The following is a 14,136-nucleotide window of genomic DNA, read 5'->3' as shown; positions in this document are numbered from 1 at the left end:
TTACATTCATTGGGATGGAATTTGTCATATTGACCAGTTTCACATCACAGACTCTCAGTCCAGGAGTGAGCTTATTGATGAGTCTACTCTCCTGTATCATGTAAAAATGAGCACAACCAGACTACATCATCATATCAAGGTATGTCCGGCTGAAACTGGTTATATATGTGACATCTCATCATTGCCTGCCAACAGTGGGCTCCCAACGTAACACAGAAAGTAAGACAGAGCATCTAGCTGACCTTGGTTGAGTTGGCAAGGTTCGGTGATGTGAACTCCGTTAACGGAGCACTGTGACTCGTTCAGAGGGATCAGCGTCACGGTGCCATCCTGATTCTCAAACAGACAGTGTTCGCTCTCCAGTCCCAAGCCATGCAAAACTGAAGAGAGAGACAGAGTGCAATCTTATCATGCTGTGATCTAATGTGATACTGTCCAGAGAAAAAGTGCTGAAAGAAGTCAGCTGGTGGGCGAGATCAGCTGAATAACATCTTTGAGAAGCATATGGTGAAAAAAAAAAAAAAAAAAAAGGGCAAAACCATTCTCTGGCTCTGCAGGAAGACTGTCTGGTCAAAGCCACAGGGGGGCAAGTGAGAGGTTTAGAAACTGATTTATTCTACAGCTCCTAACAATACTTTACTCTCTATAAACATGTTTCACAGGAAGCTGTTCGGGCTCCTGTGTGATCTTTTACTTTTGCTTTGTGACGTATAAAATTTTTTCTTGTGGAACAATGAAAGCGTTGGTTGGTTGGTTGGTTGGTTGGTTGGATGAGAGATCTGTCAGGTGAAAAGTCAGATGTTTCATTGGGTATTTGGATAGATTGGTCTTGTGTGGACTGGTTTGTTGGTAATTTTTGGTTGATTCAGTGTCTGTTCAGTGATTGGGTTAGTGTTTGGTTGGGTGATTTGTTGGTTGAGTGGTTGGTCAGGTGATTGGCTGAGTGGTTGGTTGGGTAATTGGTTAGTTTGTTGGGTGATTGGTTGGTATGGACTTGTGTAAATTTGTTCAGTGGTTGGTTTGGTCTTTTCTGTGTGTGGAATTGTTGGATTGGTTGGGTGATTGGTTGGTATGGTCTTGTGCAAATTGTTTGGGTTGTTTTGGTACTTGGTTCATTGGTTTGGTTTGGTTTGGGTGGTTGGTTGGTTAAAAGGTTGATGTTTGGATATCTGTTTTTTTTGTGTGGTCAGTTGGTTTGGTCTTTTCTGTGTGTAGAAGAGTTGAGTGGTTTGGCAGTTGGTTCATTGGTTTGGTTGGGTGGTTGGTTGGTGGGTTAAAAGGTTGATGTTTGGATAGCTGTTTTTTTGTGTGGTTGGTTGGTTGGTTTGGTCTTTTCTGTGTGTGGAATGGTTGAGTGGTTTGTTGGTTTGGTTGGATGGAATGGTTGCTTAGATGGAAAGACTGTTTGGTTTACTGTGTTGTTGGTTATATAATTGGTTAGTCAGTTTGGTTTTGTACAGATTAATTGGTTAAAGAGGCTGACTTTGCGATCTGACCTCAGGACAGGCAAAGAAAAAAATCCTATAGCAATACAATGAACAGTAGAGATTTTCTTCTATTCTATAATATAATGAAAATGAGAAAATGTAAAAATGTCATTAGTCCTTCCCACTGCTACAGCAAGAGCTCCAATACGACACTACGCTCTGTTTAGAGTTTTGACCCAGGCAAGCTTACCGATGTCCTGTTCTTTAGCGGCGTCTTCCCGGCCTACACACGTCCTCCCCTCCTGCAGCAACACACCACAACCCAGATCACAACTACACAAGATTCTGTTCATCTCTAATCTGTAACCAAAACTCCTGTATCAGGCTATAACTGGATTAGGCTAGATTTATGAACTAATGTTGCTTCCTAAATTCCTCATAACACAATCTTCTTCCTCTACTCTGTTCCTCTGTACACATACATTATAACCGAAACCATGAGACATCAGGTATGAATTTAGATTTACTACTAATGGCTTCAAACTGTACGTTGTCTTTATGAAAAACTGCGTTTTGGAAATCACACCTTTAAGTGGTAGAGGATGATGCCGGTGCTGAGCAGGTCGTCGTCGATGCCGATGAGATGAGGAAGTTCTGAGTCCAGGATCACACCAATCCCTTCCTTCCTCAGAGCTAGAGTCTCCTCCTACCACACACACACACATACATGCACATACACACACACACACATGCAGAACATCAAGCATGAGTAGTGTATAAACAGCAACATCAACATCAACATCCCTCTGGAACTAAAGCACTGAGAGGAGACATGGTGCCAAACTGTGTACGTATAATAACGGCATCGCTAAAGTTTTTAAAAATGATTTTATTTACAGAAACAGTGCTGAAGATTAGCAATACCTTAAGAATGTTCTGCGTTTCATTCCATTTGTTTGCCCACTCCTTTGTCAGTTCCAGCACCTAAGAATAAAAGATGAATAAATACATGAAAGAAAGAAAGAAAGACAGTGGAGGAAAAGGAATGAAAACGAAATGCAAAAAAGCAAGAAATAAAAGCAAAGAAAGAAAGAAAGAAAGTGCAAGGAAAAGAATGAAAACAAAATGCAAAAAGCAGAAGGGAAAACATGAAAGGAAAAGGCAAAGAAAGAAAGAAAGAAAGACAGTGGAGGGAAAAGAATGAAAACAAAATGCAAAAAAGCAAGAAAGAAAAGCATGAAAGGGAAAATAAAGAAAGAAAGTAAAGGAAGCCAGAAAAACAGAAAAATGAAAGAAAGCAAAAATGCAATCCAAAAAAAAACAAAACAAGGAATAAAGAAAGGAATACGAATGGTAAGACAACAAGAAAAGAAAGCAATGACAAGAAAAATAGAAATAAAAGGAAAGCAAGTAAGATAAAAAGGAAAGACAACAAGAAAAGGAAAAATAAAAAAAACAGGATAAAGCAGGAAAAGAAATAGAGTAGAATGAAAATAAGCAGGAAAACAAGAAACAGAACATAAGAAAAAAGGAAGGAAGGAAAAGGCAAGAAAATTAATATAAAAAAGGAAAGATGCAAGAAAGCAAGGAAAAAAGAGAAAGAGAGGAAAGCAAAGGAAGTAAGAAAGGTAAAAAGGAAATATCAGGAGATGAAGACGGGACTGAGATTAAGATTAAAAAGATTAATGAAGCAGGTGAATTAAGAAAGAAACAGTGCTGATTAAAGGCGTTGTTTACCCGAGCCTCGTTCTGGTGAAGTTTCTGCTCCATACTCAGAGCTGTGGGTGAATCCAGCAGTGCTATCTGAGGAAAGAAAAAATAAATAATAATAAAATACAACCGTGAACTTTCAAAATCTCACTCAGCGCTCTGAAAGCGAGTTATGAAAGTGAGTTATGAAAGCGACACTGACCTGATTTCCCTGTGCGAGCAGGGCTTTGAGGCGCGCGATCTCGGCTCTCAGCTCCCGGATCAGCCGCACGTTGGCGTCCTCGTTGATGGTGGGCTTGTTGATGATGTTTTTGGCGCGGTTAGCGTAGCGCAGCGTGCTCAGGGTCTCGCCGTAGTTCACGTCCGCAGGTGAGACGGCTGAGAGGAAAGCAGAGAAAAAAGCATTTATATTACACTGGAAACATACAGTTCACATCTAACCAGCTAACATACAGCTAACATACAGCTAAAATACAGCTAACATACAGCTAACATACAGCTAACCACAAATACTACAGATTCTACAGATTCTACAGATTCTACAATGGCTCTTTTTACTGTGATGTCCAGGTAAAAGGTTTGTTTTTTCTAGAGTTCAAACCACTTGAGAATTCTAGAATGCTTTTATTCTCACTGTGATGTACAGCCAAAGCTACCCCAAGAATTCTAGAATGCCTTTCTACTTAGTGTGATGTACAGCCAAAAGTTCTTTTTTTCTAGAGTTCAAAGCTACCCAAGAATTCTAGAATGCCTCTCATCTTACTGTGACATACAGGGAAAAAGTTCTTTTCAAATCTTCCTAAGAATTCTAGAATGCATTCCTTCTTGCTCTAATGTACTGTACAGCCAAACGTTCCTTTTCTAGAGTTCAAAGCTACACCAAGAATTCTAGAATGCCTTTCTTCTCACTGTGATGTACAGGCAAATTTCTTTTTGAAGTTACCTACGAATTCTAGAATGCTTTTCTGCTAGCTGTGATTTACAGCCAAATGTTGAACCAAAACACGATTATCTAAATATAAACGATTCCAAAGTATAATTTATGAATTTTTTTGTTAGCCTGGGTATCTGGACACCTACATGCGAGACATCTCGCACTGCTAATCTGCTACCAAAGCTAGTACGAAGCCTAGCATGTGACATGTAAATCCATTTTAAACTAGCGTGGTATATAATTTATACCACAGCCTGTACACTGTACATCTCAAACATCCCAATCAAATATTTCTATAGATACACTCTACGAGCACTATTTGTGTCCGCTGGTGTCTTTAGCTACTGACTTGCGATCATGATGGTTTTGGAGTTTCCTCCCAGACTGTCTTTGAGGAGCCACGTGAGGACGGAGTCTCTGTAAGGGACAAACACCTGCTTCTTCTTCAGATGGCCGCTCCCGCCATCCTGAGACATATCGGCTAGAGACGGAGGGGACAGAGAGAGAGAGAGAGAGAGAGAGAGAGAGAGAGAGAGTTAGCTAGAGAGCTTTGTTATATAGCTGCCATGTGTCAGAGCTCCATCCCAACATAAGACGGCAAGCTAGTGAGCGATTGCAAACAAATAAATGTCACATCTGCAGCTTGCTATAAGTTAGGATGATCCTGAAGAGTGTCCCAAACACAACGGCTCCTTTATGGTTAAAATTCTGCCCTTACCCAGGGCGGATATGACGTTGCCGAGGGTAACCAAGCTCTTGTTGATGTTGCCTCCTTCTTTCAGGCGAACGCCGGTGGCTCCTGTTGCATCGGCTCTCTCGCTGCCTGCCAGATCCACCAAGTGAATCTTACTCACCGTTTCACACGGCATCTCCGCATCAAACTTCGCCTAGAGAGGGGGAGAGAGAGAGAGAGAGAGAGAGAGAGAAGGGAGGAGTATTTTGTCACTATTTTTTAAAAAATTCTCCTTTCTTTTCTATATTGATGCTTTGGCAATATTGTATGTAAACAATCATGGCAATAAAGCACTATGAAATTGAAAATTGAGAGAGGGAGAGACAAGGAGAAAAAGAGTGGTAGAGAGCGGGAGAGAGAGGGAGAGAGAGGGAGAGAAAGAGTGGGGGAGAGGGGGAGAGAGGGAGAGAGAGAGAGAGAGAGAGAGGGACAGGGAAAGAGGGAGAGAGAGGGAGAGAGAGAGAGAGAGGGACAGGGAAAGAGGGAGTGAGAGGGAGAGAGAGGGAGAGAGAGGGACAGGGAAAGAGGGAGTGAGAGGGAGAGAGAGGGAGAGAGAGAGAGAGAGAGAGGGACAGGGAAAGAGGGAGAGAGAGGGAGAGAGAGGGAGAGAGAGAGGGACAGGGAGAGAGAGGGAGAGAGAGGGAGAGAGAGAGAGAGAGAGAGAGAGGGACAGGGAAAGAGGGAGTGAGAGGGAGAGAAAGACAGGGAGAGAGGGAGAGAGAGGGAAAGTGAGAGAGAGAAAGACGGGGGGAAGCAGTGGGAGATGGGGGGGGGGGGAGTTTTTTGGCTTTTGACGCTTTTTAGTGCTTTATTCTTATATGGCTTTATGTCATTTTATGTGCATTTCATTTCACTGCTCTTTGAAAGCTCCTGCTGTTATTTTACGGGACTTTGGCCGTCACTTGACTTCTTGTCCTTAAATCTGATGACTTAACCCAACAAAAGCAACATCATTTTTACAAAAAAGTAACTGTTAATGATCCACGTTCTACAGCTAACAACTTTTTAGTATAAGCTAATTAAATGCTTCCTTTTATAGCATGATTGAGGCTAACCACGTGGTCAGCTAGCTATGTTTACTTTATGCTAAGGGGCTTTCAGCTACCTATTTATATTTAGCTAAACACTCCAGTCACAATCCATTGTTTTAGCTCTAGCTAGCTTATATAAAGCAAGCTAACTTAGCTTGAAATGCATTATATACTTTCCCTATAAAAAAAAGAAATACATAAATAACAGAAATAATGTTTTGTCATCTGGCTTGCTACTGTCTAATGTAATTTTTTACCTAGCTATTTATATTTAGCTAATACGCTAATGGTGAACCTTGTCCTAGTACTACCAAGGTTATATAAAGCAAGCTAATTTAGCTTGGAACGTATATAAAATAATGCAAATACTGGTTTTTAGTTTCGCTATAGTTTGAGGAAAGGATTATAATGTGTTCCTAGCTAAGTTAGCTTGCTTGTAAATAAGCTAGCTGGTGCTAGAACAAGGGCTTGTCATTTTAGCCTGTTAACTAATTATAAAAAGTTAGCTAGCTAGCAAGTTATATTTAGCTAACATATTCCAATGACTCGGACCTCCGCTGTGCGTTGGATACCTGTGTGAAGTTGATGGTAAAGATGGCGTGCGAGCGGCTGCTAGCGTCGTTCATGCCGGTGCTAGCCGTCGTGCGGTTGATGTTTCCTGCCTCCATCAGCTCCTCCACGTCGCTGTAGTTCTGAACCAGGTGCTTCGACAGGTCTGAGACACAACATCCACACTTTTCATTAACACAGTAAAGGCAAAATGTTATCTAGCAATAACAGCACAGTTTGGTTGAATGTTTAAAGGTGTAAGTAGTGCAACATAGTCCTACCTTCAACATAAGGGCCGTCTTTAGGGTGCTCTCTTACTCGCAGGTTATACGTCTTAGCCAGCTTTCTCCTCAGCAGGTCTCGCACACGCTCGTTATAGATCTCCAGATAACTACATTTAAATAACAATCACCAAAAAGTCAAAGATATGCGGTGGGGATGAGGCGTACAGCTGTGTGTCATCAGCATCAGGAAAAAGGCAGTGGCCCTAGAACAGAGCCTTGTGGAACACCTAACGTATATAAGTCAAGAGGCTTTTATTGTCATTTCAACTATATATAGCCGACGCAGTACACAGTGAAATGAGACGTTTCTCCAGAACCTTGGTGCTACATAAAACAACATCATCACCTCACACAACATAGAGTTACAGTAACAATAACAATTAAGCAAAGATTAGTCATTTCAGAAAATTCATTACATTCAAATTTAAAGTGCTGAACTCTACAAATCAGCTACAAAATAAAATCACTACTATACAACTGATTTTTTCAGAATTTAAAACAAAAATAGAGCAATGATACTACACAATATACAACATACAAATGTGCTTAATGAAATTAACTGTTGATCCCACAATGCAGTGGCACTTACAGTACTGTGCAAAAGTCTTGGCGCACCCCCCCCCCCCCCCCCTTATTTTTTTTTTTTAGTACAAACTTTGTTATAGATGTTTATTTTCTGACTTCTACATTATTGATTCAGTACAAAAACTTTTTACATTCCAAACATTAGTTTTCCAGGACAGAATTAAACGTTACAGAAAATGTTTGTATGTCAGTAAAGAAAGCAGCAGATTCCATAAGAGACGCTTTTCAGATAAAAACAGAATGAAGGCTGCTGGGTTTCGCTGCAGAAATAAGAAGCGAGTCGACAGTCAAAGTCTCCAGAAGAACTGTGGCTGCTTCTGCAAGATGCTCAGTAACACTTCCAGCTCATTTCCTTATAAAACTGCACACACTGCACCTGAGATACTGTTTTATTTTTAAAGCGAAGGATCGTGACACCAAATATTGACTTTGTTTCATTTATTACTGTTTATTGCTCTTTATAGTATTTTTTAAATGTAGAAACATATAATTTCATTATTTCTGAAAGCATCTTTGCGCTACAGCATTTCTTTGCATGTGCCTAAGACTTTTGCACAGCACTTTGGTCAGTTCAGTGGGTTTTTTTTTCTTTTTTTTTTTTTTTCTGTGTAGCCTGTATATAGGATTGTATATAAAATTGTATCATTTTAGATTTGTTGTTGTTATTGTTCACGTTTCATTGTTTTAGCCTAGCTAACTGTCCAGCTACTTAACATCGTAGTGTTACAGCCACAGCGTTATATTCGTCTGTGGAAAAAGTGACCATTCCCTGTACAGATTAAAGAACAGTCTCTAACTTCCAGGTCTCATTTGTTTCCATTTCAGATGCCAATTGAAAATCACACAGAATTATGGTTTTTATAGTTGCATATGCCAGCAAGTCCAAATATATCCATTATGTAAGAACTTTTTTCCTTCATGGATGACTTCCGACTTTTAGACGCTGACCTCTGACCCTCATGTCACCCACCTGACTTCCGTACGGAAGGAGGCTTCATCGCGACGGCTCATACCGGTTATCCGGGTGAACAGGCCCTCGCAAATCCTCGGGATCAGCCCCACATCTCCCTGCAGCGCAAACACAAGCAGAGCGAGAGAGCGAGCAGCGTTACAGAAAGTTAAAGGAAAAGTTTGGCCAAATAAATAAAATAATCGGAAGAACAGTTTCATCTAAAATATAGTCGATCAGCAAAGACATGTTTGATGTTTGACATTCGCTTATTGATTTGCACTGAAGGCAAAAATAGCTAACAAATAAAAAACATTCCATGATATCTGCCTAAAAATCTCAAATGTCAGACACCAAACACATCTTGGGTGATTGATTACATTTTACATTTAACAAAACAATTACTTTTTTTAATTACTTTTAAAGAATTACTGCAAGCTGATGAAAGAAAAGCCACATGTGACGCATCTTCCCCATCTAGGCCATTTTACGTAAGTAGTTCACAATATCAGAAATATCACTTTGTTATTTTTTATCTGTGATTTTACAGAAGTAAAAAAAAAAAAAAAAGAGACATTTATATAGCTATTGTATGTAAAATGATTTGTGAGAAGAGGAACAGGTCACTTCTCTTACCTGGTTGCCCATCATGGTGTAGGACTTCCCTGAACCCGTCTGTCCGTAAGCGAAGATGCAGGCGTTATAGCCCTCAAACGCTGCCTTGAGCACATCTGAACCCAGGTCCTTAAATACCTAAACATTTCAACACATGCACATCAAGATCCACAAATGTTCGCTAATCAACGTATGCTAGGATGATGTATTTCAGTCTGGTTTCCAGAAGCATCAGGGTTTCTGGCTAAAGCGGTCAATGGCCTACTGCTTGCCTCAGATTGGCGATAGTTTCAGTTTTGTTTTGTTTCTTTGGATTTGGTTGCTGCATTCGACACTACTGATTACGATCTTTTGAAGTACAGGGTGGAAATTACTTGACAGGACATTACCAGTGTAGCGGAGATTGATAAAATACTTTTAAAAAAGCACACTATGGCGTTCCACAAGGTTCAATTCTAAGCCTGCTATTGTTTTTTTTCCTTAATATCTAGCCTCTTGGATATACAATTCGCAAGCAAAACGATACACAAAAAGATCTGTTGGCTTCAAAATATCACCAAAATATCACTCAGGAGGAAGCTATAAATAAAACAGGAAGTGATGGAGTAGGAGACTAGGAGATTCGTGTCGACTCACAGAGGAGTTATTGATACGTCTTATAAAAATCAATACCAGAGAAGGCTGATGTTTGATCGAAACTACAAAGGATTTGGACAAAACAAAAGAGAAGACAAGAGTGAACGTCAGTGTGGCTTTTCAGAGTTGGAAAAACCCTGAGAGATTTTTAACAAGTGTGAGGCCAATCGTTGGTTCTGCTTGGCACGTCATTATTTTTTGGTTGTCTATTTCGGGTGTAATTTGTTAGCCTTCTAATTAGTGGGATCATAAATGTACATGACATGCCCAGCTAGCTAATATTTGTTAGTATCATTGGCTAGTATCTCTATGTTAGCTAACAAATTAGATGAAAACATCACCGATATGGTGTTGATACACCGATATATCAGCAAATTCAGTCAAGCGTAAGCATTGCTAGGTTTCATGATCAGGAGGGTGTTGGACTGCAGGTAAGTAGATGGACTTCTTTGGTGGCCAAGTCTGCCGAAGGTTAGCAATCTAACATACCCAATGTTCTTATGCTTCTGAAGACCTGAACTAGCCAGATTAAGGAGAAGATTAGGGTCAGAATTAAGATTGTGCACCAAAGCAAAGCATGTTATTCACTTCATGCTTCAGGGATTTTCCTGTTCCCCATCACCAAAGTCTCCTCGATAATCTGCGCATGTGTTGTGTTAAAGCAGGAAAACGCTGAACTGCGCAGTTTAGCGGTACTCAGAGGATCAGCGCAGAGATACGCTGACCTACATTCACACTAAAACAGCCACATAAAACAGTCACGACCCAAATGTAAGAGACCAAATGATAAGCTGATTTAAGAGTCTAAGAACAAACATTCCCAGAACAGACCTAATAAGTCTTGACTACTTTCTGTTAAAGCCACAGCAAGAAAGCCGTCTCTGATTTCAGTTAGCTTACCTTAATAAATGAAACAAGTCTTTAACAGCTTTAAAGTCTCCCTGCTCTCAAAAATGTAATGTTTAAATAATTAACTCTGCCCAGACTCCCATGCTGATGGTGTAGAATTTGCCATTTTGAGTCACATTTATTCACGTTTCCATTTGAATCTTTTGGAGCAATTCTGTATGAAAACTGATTTGTAGGCGGAGCTACATATTAGTACAATTTGTGATGTCACAAGTTAACTTGACCTATCATGGTTTAATAAGCAAATTATTAAAGAATGATGACACGGTAAGCAAGTTTTAGCCATAGAACCCATGTTACAAGCTAGCTAGCTTTACAAGTAGACGTTATGGTAATATTTCATCAGGGTTGGCTTCTGAGAAGAAAATTATGCAAATAATTTTCTTGGTAGTATCAACCTAGCGAGGTATTCGAGATGGCAGGATAATAGGGGTGTGTTTCCAATTTGCATATTCACGAGTATTCATAGTTCCTGGTGTTATTTATGGAGTGAATGCGTAGAGATGTTCCTAGACCATTTAAATAATTTCCTAAGCATAAAAATATGAACAATTTATTATTCTACATAACTCTGTGCACCTTCTCAGTGTCTCGCTATACACACCATGTTGTTAAATGCGGCTCGTGTTACTTTGTAAAACAGGACAGTCCAGTTTATTAACAGGTCACAACTCGATCACAGTTATAAAACTGACAGAAAGCCGGAACGGGGGCCTTCAGCAAAACCTGAAACCCTCAACTCTTAGAAACTAATTACAACGGCCTAGGAAACATCTCTACAACTTTACTCTCATTAAGAATGCCAGGATCTATTAATACGCATGAAAAATCAACTTACAAACTATTTCCATCCTTATATTCTCAGTTATAAAGCACACAAAGATTTCTCGGTTAAAAATATCTCGTATCTCATGACAGAATATCTCATGGGAGAACTCAGGATAGTTTGGGATGGCTCAGGATAACTAATGATCGCTCAAGATATTTCAGGATATCTCAGGATTGTTCACAATATCTCATGATATCTTGGAATAGCTCATGGTATCTCATGATATCTTTCATTATCTCACGATTATATCTCGGGATAGCTCATATTATCTCTCAGGACAATTCATGTTATCTCAAGAAAAAGATCATGATATCTCGGGGGCATCTCACGATATCTCGGGGGCATCTCACGATAGCTCCTGATGTCTTAAAAAACCTCATGATATCTTGGGATATCTCAGGACATCTCAAGATAGCTCAGGACATCTTATAACCTCTCGGGACAACTCGGGAATTAACAGCCTTCGTCTATAACCAGGATGGCACAAGTTCAAGTCTAGTGCCATGAGTACGACATTTAGAGCCCTAAACACTCCTGGGACAGTAAAGATTCCGTCCCAGTGCTGTCCTGTTTTAGTAAGAAGCAGAATCACACTTTAGGAACACAACAGCTGCTAAATATTTTACTGTATTTTAAATCACCTTCTCCTGCGAGACGAATCTGGTGCTCGTGCGGTCGCCCGAGTCGTAGGAGAAATCATACGTGAAGGTTTTAGTTCTCTCCCTCACTGAGTCGCCCGTCACGCCGTCAGGGATCTGGAGTGCACGAGAAAGACAACTTTTAGGACAAAATCATGTTTTTTTGTTTTTTTTTTATTTTAAATATGAATCATGGATGTGATAAAGGTGTTGGTGCTGTTCATGTTTAACCAGTCTATCTTTTTTTTTTAAGATTATTTAATCTTTTAAAAGCAGCAAGAGGAAGGATGTGTCTGTACTTCTTACTTTTAAGTTGGTAATGGTCGTCTTGTTTCCTTCCATCTCGATGATGCACTGGGCAGAGAGCTCCTTCTCCCTGCGGAGGAGAAACAAAAACAAGGTCTCGGTCAGATGAGTCATGAAGAGCTCATCACACGAGCACGGTTCCCAGGGCGTTCTGTGGCCTTCTGAACACCATCGCAGCACTTTAAAGGATCCATCATTCCAAATAAAACTCGTACCTCACAGCTTAAATTAAAAAAAAAACCACACACAAACTGACTCAGAATTTATCCACATTCATAGAAATGTTTCTTTAAAAAGTCACACACTACCTGTACGCTCCTTATCGAGCACTACACACACACACACACACACACACACACACACACACACACACACACAGGAACAGATTTACACTGAGTGATGGACGTCTCATTAGCTTTTATCTGGTCAGTGACTCAGCAGGAAGCAGATTGTGGTCTTCAGGGGAATAAAGATATTTTAAAAGATGTTTTCTCTGCAGTTCTCTCTGTTTTAAAGGGAAACTGGTCAGAAATAAAAATGTTAGTGCCACGTGCCGAAAAACCCTGGACACGTCACTGCTGTACGACTGATCTTCACACCACGCTTCGTTCCAGTGTAGGAGTTATACAGAGCAGATCCTCAAACCTGCTCCTGCACAGAACTCCTGACAGAACACACACTGTAGTGTCTCCCCTGCTCTAACACACACACACACACACACACGCTTCAACTCAGGAAGCACTGTTAATTAGCTGAATCAAAGAAAGAAGATAACAAATGATGGACAGATATGAAGGAAGGATGGGAGGGCAGAATGGAAGGAAAGAAAGAAAGAAGGAAGGAAGGAAGGAAGGACTTACTTATAGACAGGAAGGACAGACTGATGGGAAGGACAGGAAGGACAGAAGGACAGCAAAGAAGGGAGGAAAGAAGGAAGGACAGACAGGAAGGAAGGGAAGGTAAGGATGGGAAGGATGGAAGGACAAGAAAGAAGGAAGGCAGGAAGGAAGGAAGGACTTTCTTGCTTAAAAACAGGAAGGACAGACTGACAGGAAAGAAGGGAGGAAAGAAGGAAGGGCAGACAAGAAAGAAGGGAAGGGAAGGACAGACAGGAAAGACAGAAAGACAGACAGAGAGACAAGAAGGAAGGAAGGAAACAAAATGAAGGGAAGTAAAAGAAGCAGGAAAGAGAAAGAGGAAAGAAATGAACAGAAAGACAGGGAGAGAAGAAAGAAAGAAAGAAAGAAAGAAAGAACAAGAAAAATACAAAGAAAGCAAGCCCACTTTTTGAACAGTGAACAATCACACCTGGGTGAAATCCCAAATGCCCCCTGACGCCCTACCCGAGTGCACTATGATGGTGGTGAGGTGCCAGGCTTGTCCACACTACACAGTGCACTACACGGTGCACTACACAGTGCACTACAGGTAAAGCACAGCGGCTGCATGGAAAACACTAGAAAAGGTGAAGACACCTGCGCCTCATTTGCATATCAGCGCTCAAAATCAAAGGGTTTGCGAGTCGCGCGCTCACCGCTGGTTCATGGGCCGCACGCGCACCGCCACGCGCACCGATGCCATGTTCGCATCCCCGGTGTTTCTCCTCTCTTCTCCTCTCTCCTCTCTTTCTCTCCTCTTCTCCTCTTCTGCTCTCTTCTCTTCAGCTCCTCAGAACATACCCGAGCGCCTCGGTCCTCCTCTTCATTAAAGACCCGGAAACCGCAAACTAATATATCCCTAAACCCAGCTTCACTACTGTCCCGGTAAATAGCCCGGTAAATGTCCCGGTAAATAGCCCGGTAAATGTCCCGGTTAATGTCCCGGTAAACACTGACAGGACCCGGATCTCCTCACAGCAGCGTCATCACAGCATTAGAGCTCAGACAAGGAGAGAAATATGTAGTGTGTGTACAGCTTCAGTGTTCCACAGCCTTTTCCCTGCCTCTGTTTACTGCCTGTGTGAAAGCTCTTCAAAACCAAAACACACACTCACTCACACAC

At 40.9% G+C, this 14,136-nt stretch overlaps 1 protein-coding gene across 3 annotated transcripts in view; it reads right to left on the bottom strand.

Moving 5' to 3' along the window:
• kif16ba (kinesin family member 16Ba) overlaps window positions 1–14,136 on the bottom strand; it is a 26,320-nt gene extending 12,184 nt beyond the window's left edge. For all 3 annotated transcript variants that reach the window (XM_026931818.3, XM_026931820.3, XM_026931819.3), the window contains exons 1-15: window positions 13,670–14,136; window positions 12,136–12,205; window positions 11,833–11,946; window positions 8,839–8,955; window positions 8,224–8,321; window positions 6,666–6,775; window positions 6,408–6,550; window positions 4,790–4,958; window positions 4,421–4,552; window positions 3,340–3,515; window positions 3,165–3,230; window positions 2,352–2,411; window positions 2,014–2,133; window positions 1,678–1,729; window positions 243–380 (exon numbers count right to left, since the gene is read on the bottom strand). In XM_026931818.3, the coding sequence (XP_026787619.1) occupies window positions 243–380; window positions 1,678–1,729; window positions 2,014–2,133; window positions 2,352–2,411; window positions 3,165–3,230; window positions 3,340–3,515; window positions 4,421–4,552; window positions 4,790–4,958; window positions 6,408–6,550; window positions 6,666–6,775; window positions 8,224–8,321; window positions 8,839–8,955; window positions 11,833–11,946; window positions 12,136–12,205; window positions 13,670–13,716 (1,612 nt within the window). In that variant the 5' untranslated portion in view covers window positions 13,717–14,136. The remainder of the gene's footprint in view (window positions 1–242; window positions 381–1,677; window positions 1,730–2,013; window positions 2,134–2,351; window positions 2,412–3,164; window positions 3,231–3,339; window positions 3,516–4,420; window positions 4,553–4,789; window positions 4,959–6,407; window positions 6,551–6,665; window positions 6,776–8,223; window positions 8,322–8,838; window positions 8,956–11,832; window positions 11,947–12,135; window positions 12,206–13,669) is intronic.

The sequence above is a fragment of the Pangasianodon hypophthalmus genome, chromosome 26 (assembly GCF_027358585.1).
Source record: "Pangasianodon hypophthalmus isolate fPanHyp1 chromosome 26, fPanHyp1.pri, whole genome shotgun sequence".
NCBI lineage: Eukaryota > Metazoa > Chordata > Actinopteri > Siluriformes > Pangasiidae > Pangasianodon > Pangasianodon hypophthalmus.
Note: the sequence above shows the minus strand (reverse complement) of the source record. Positions and strands in the feature narration are given on the sequence as shown.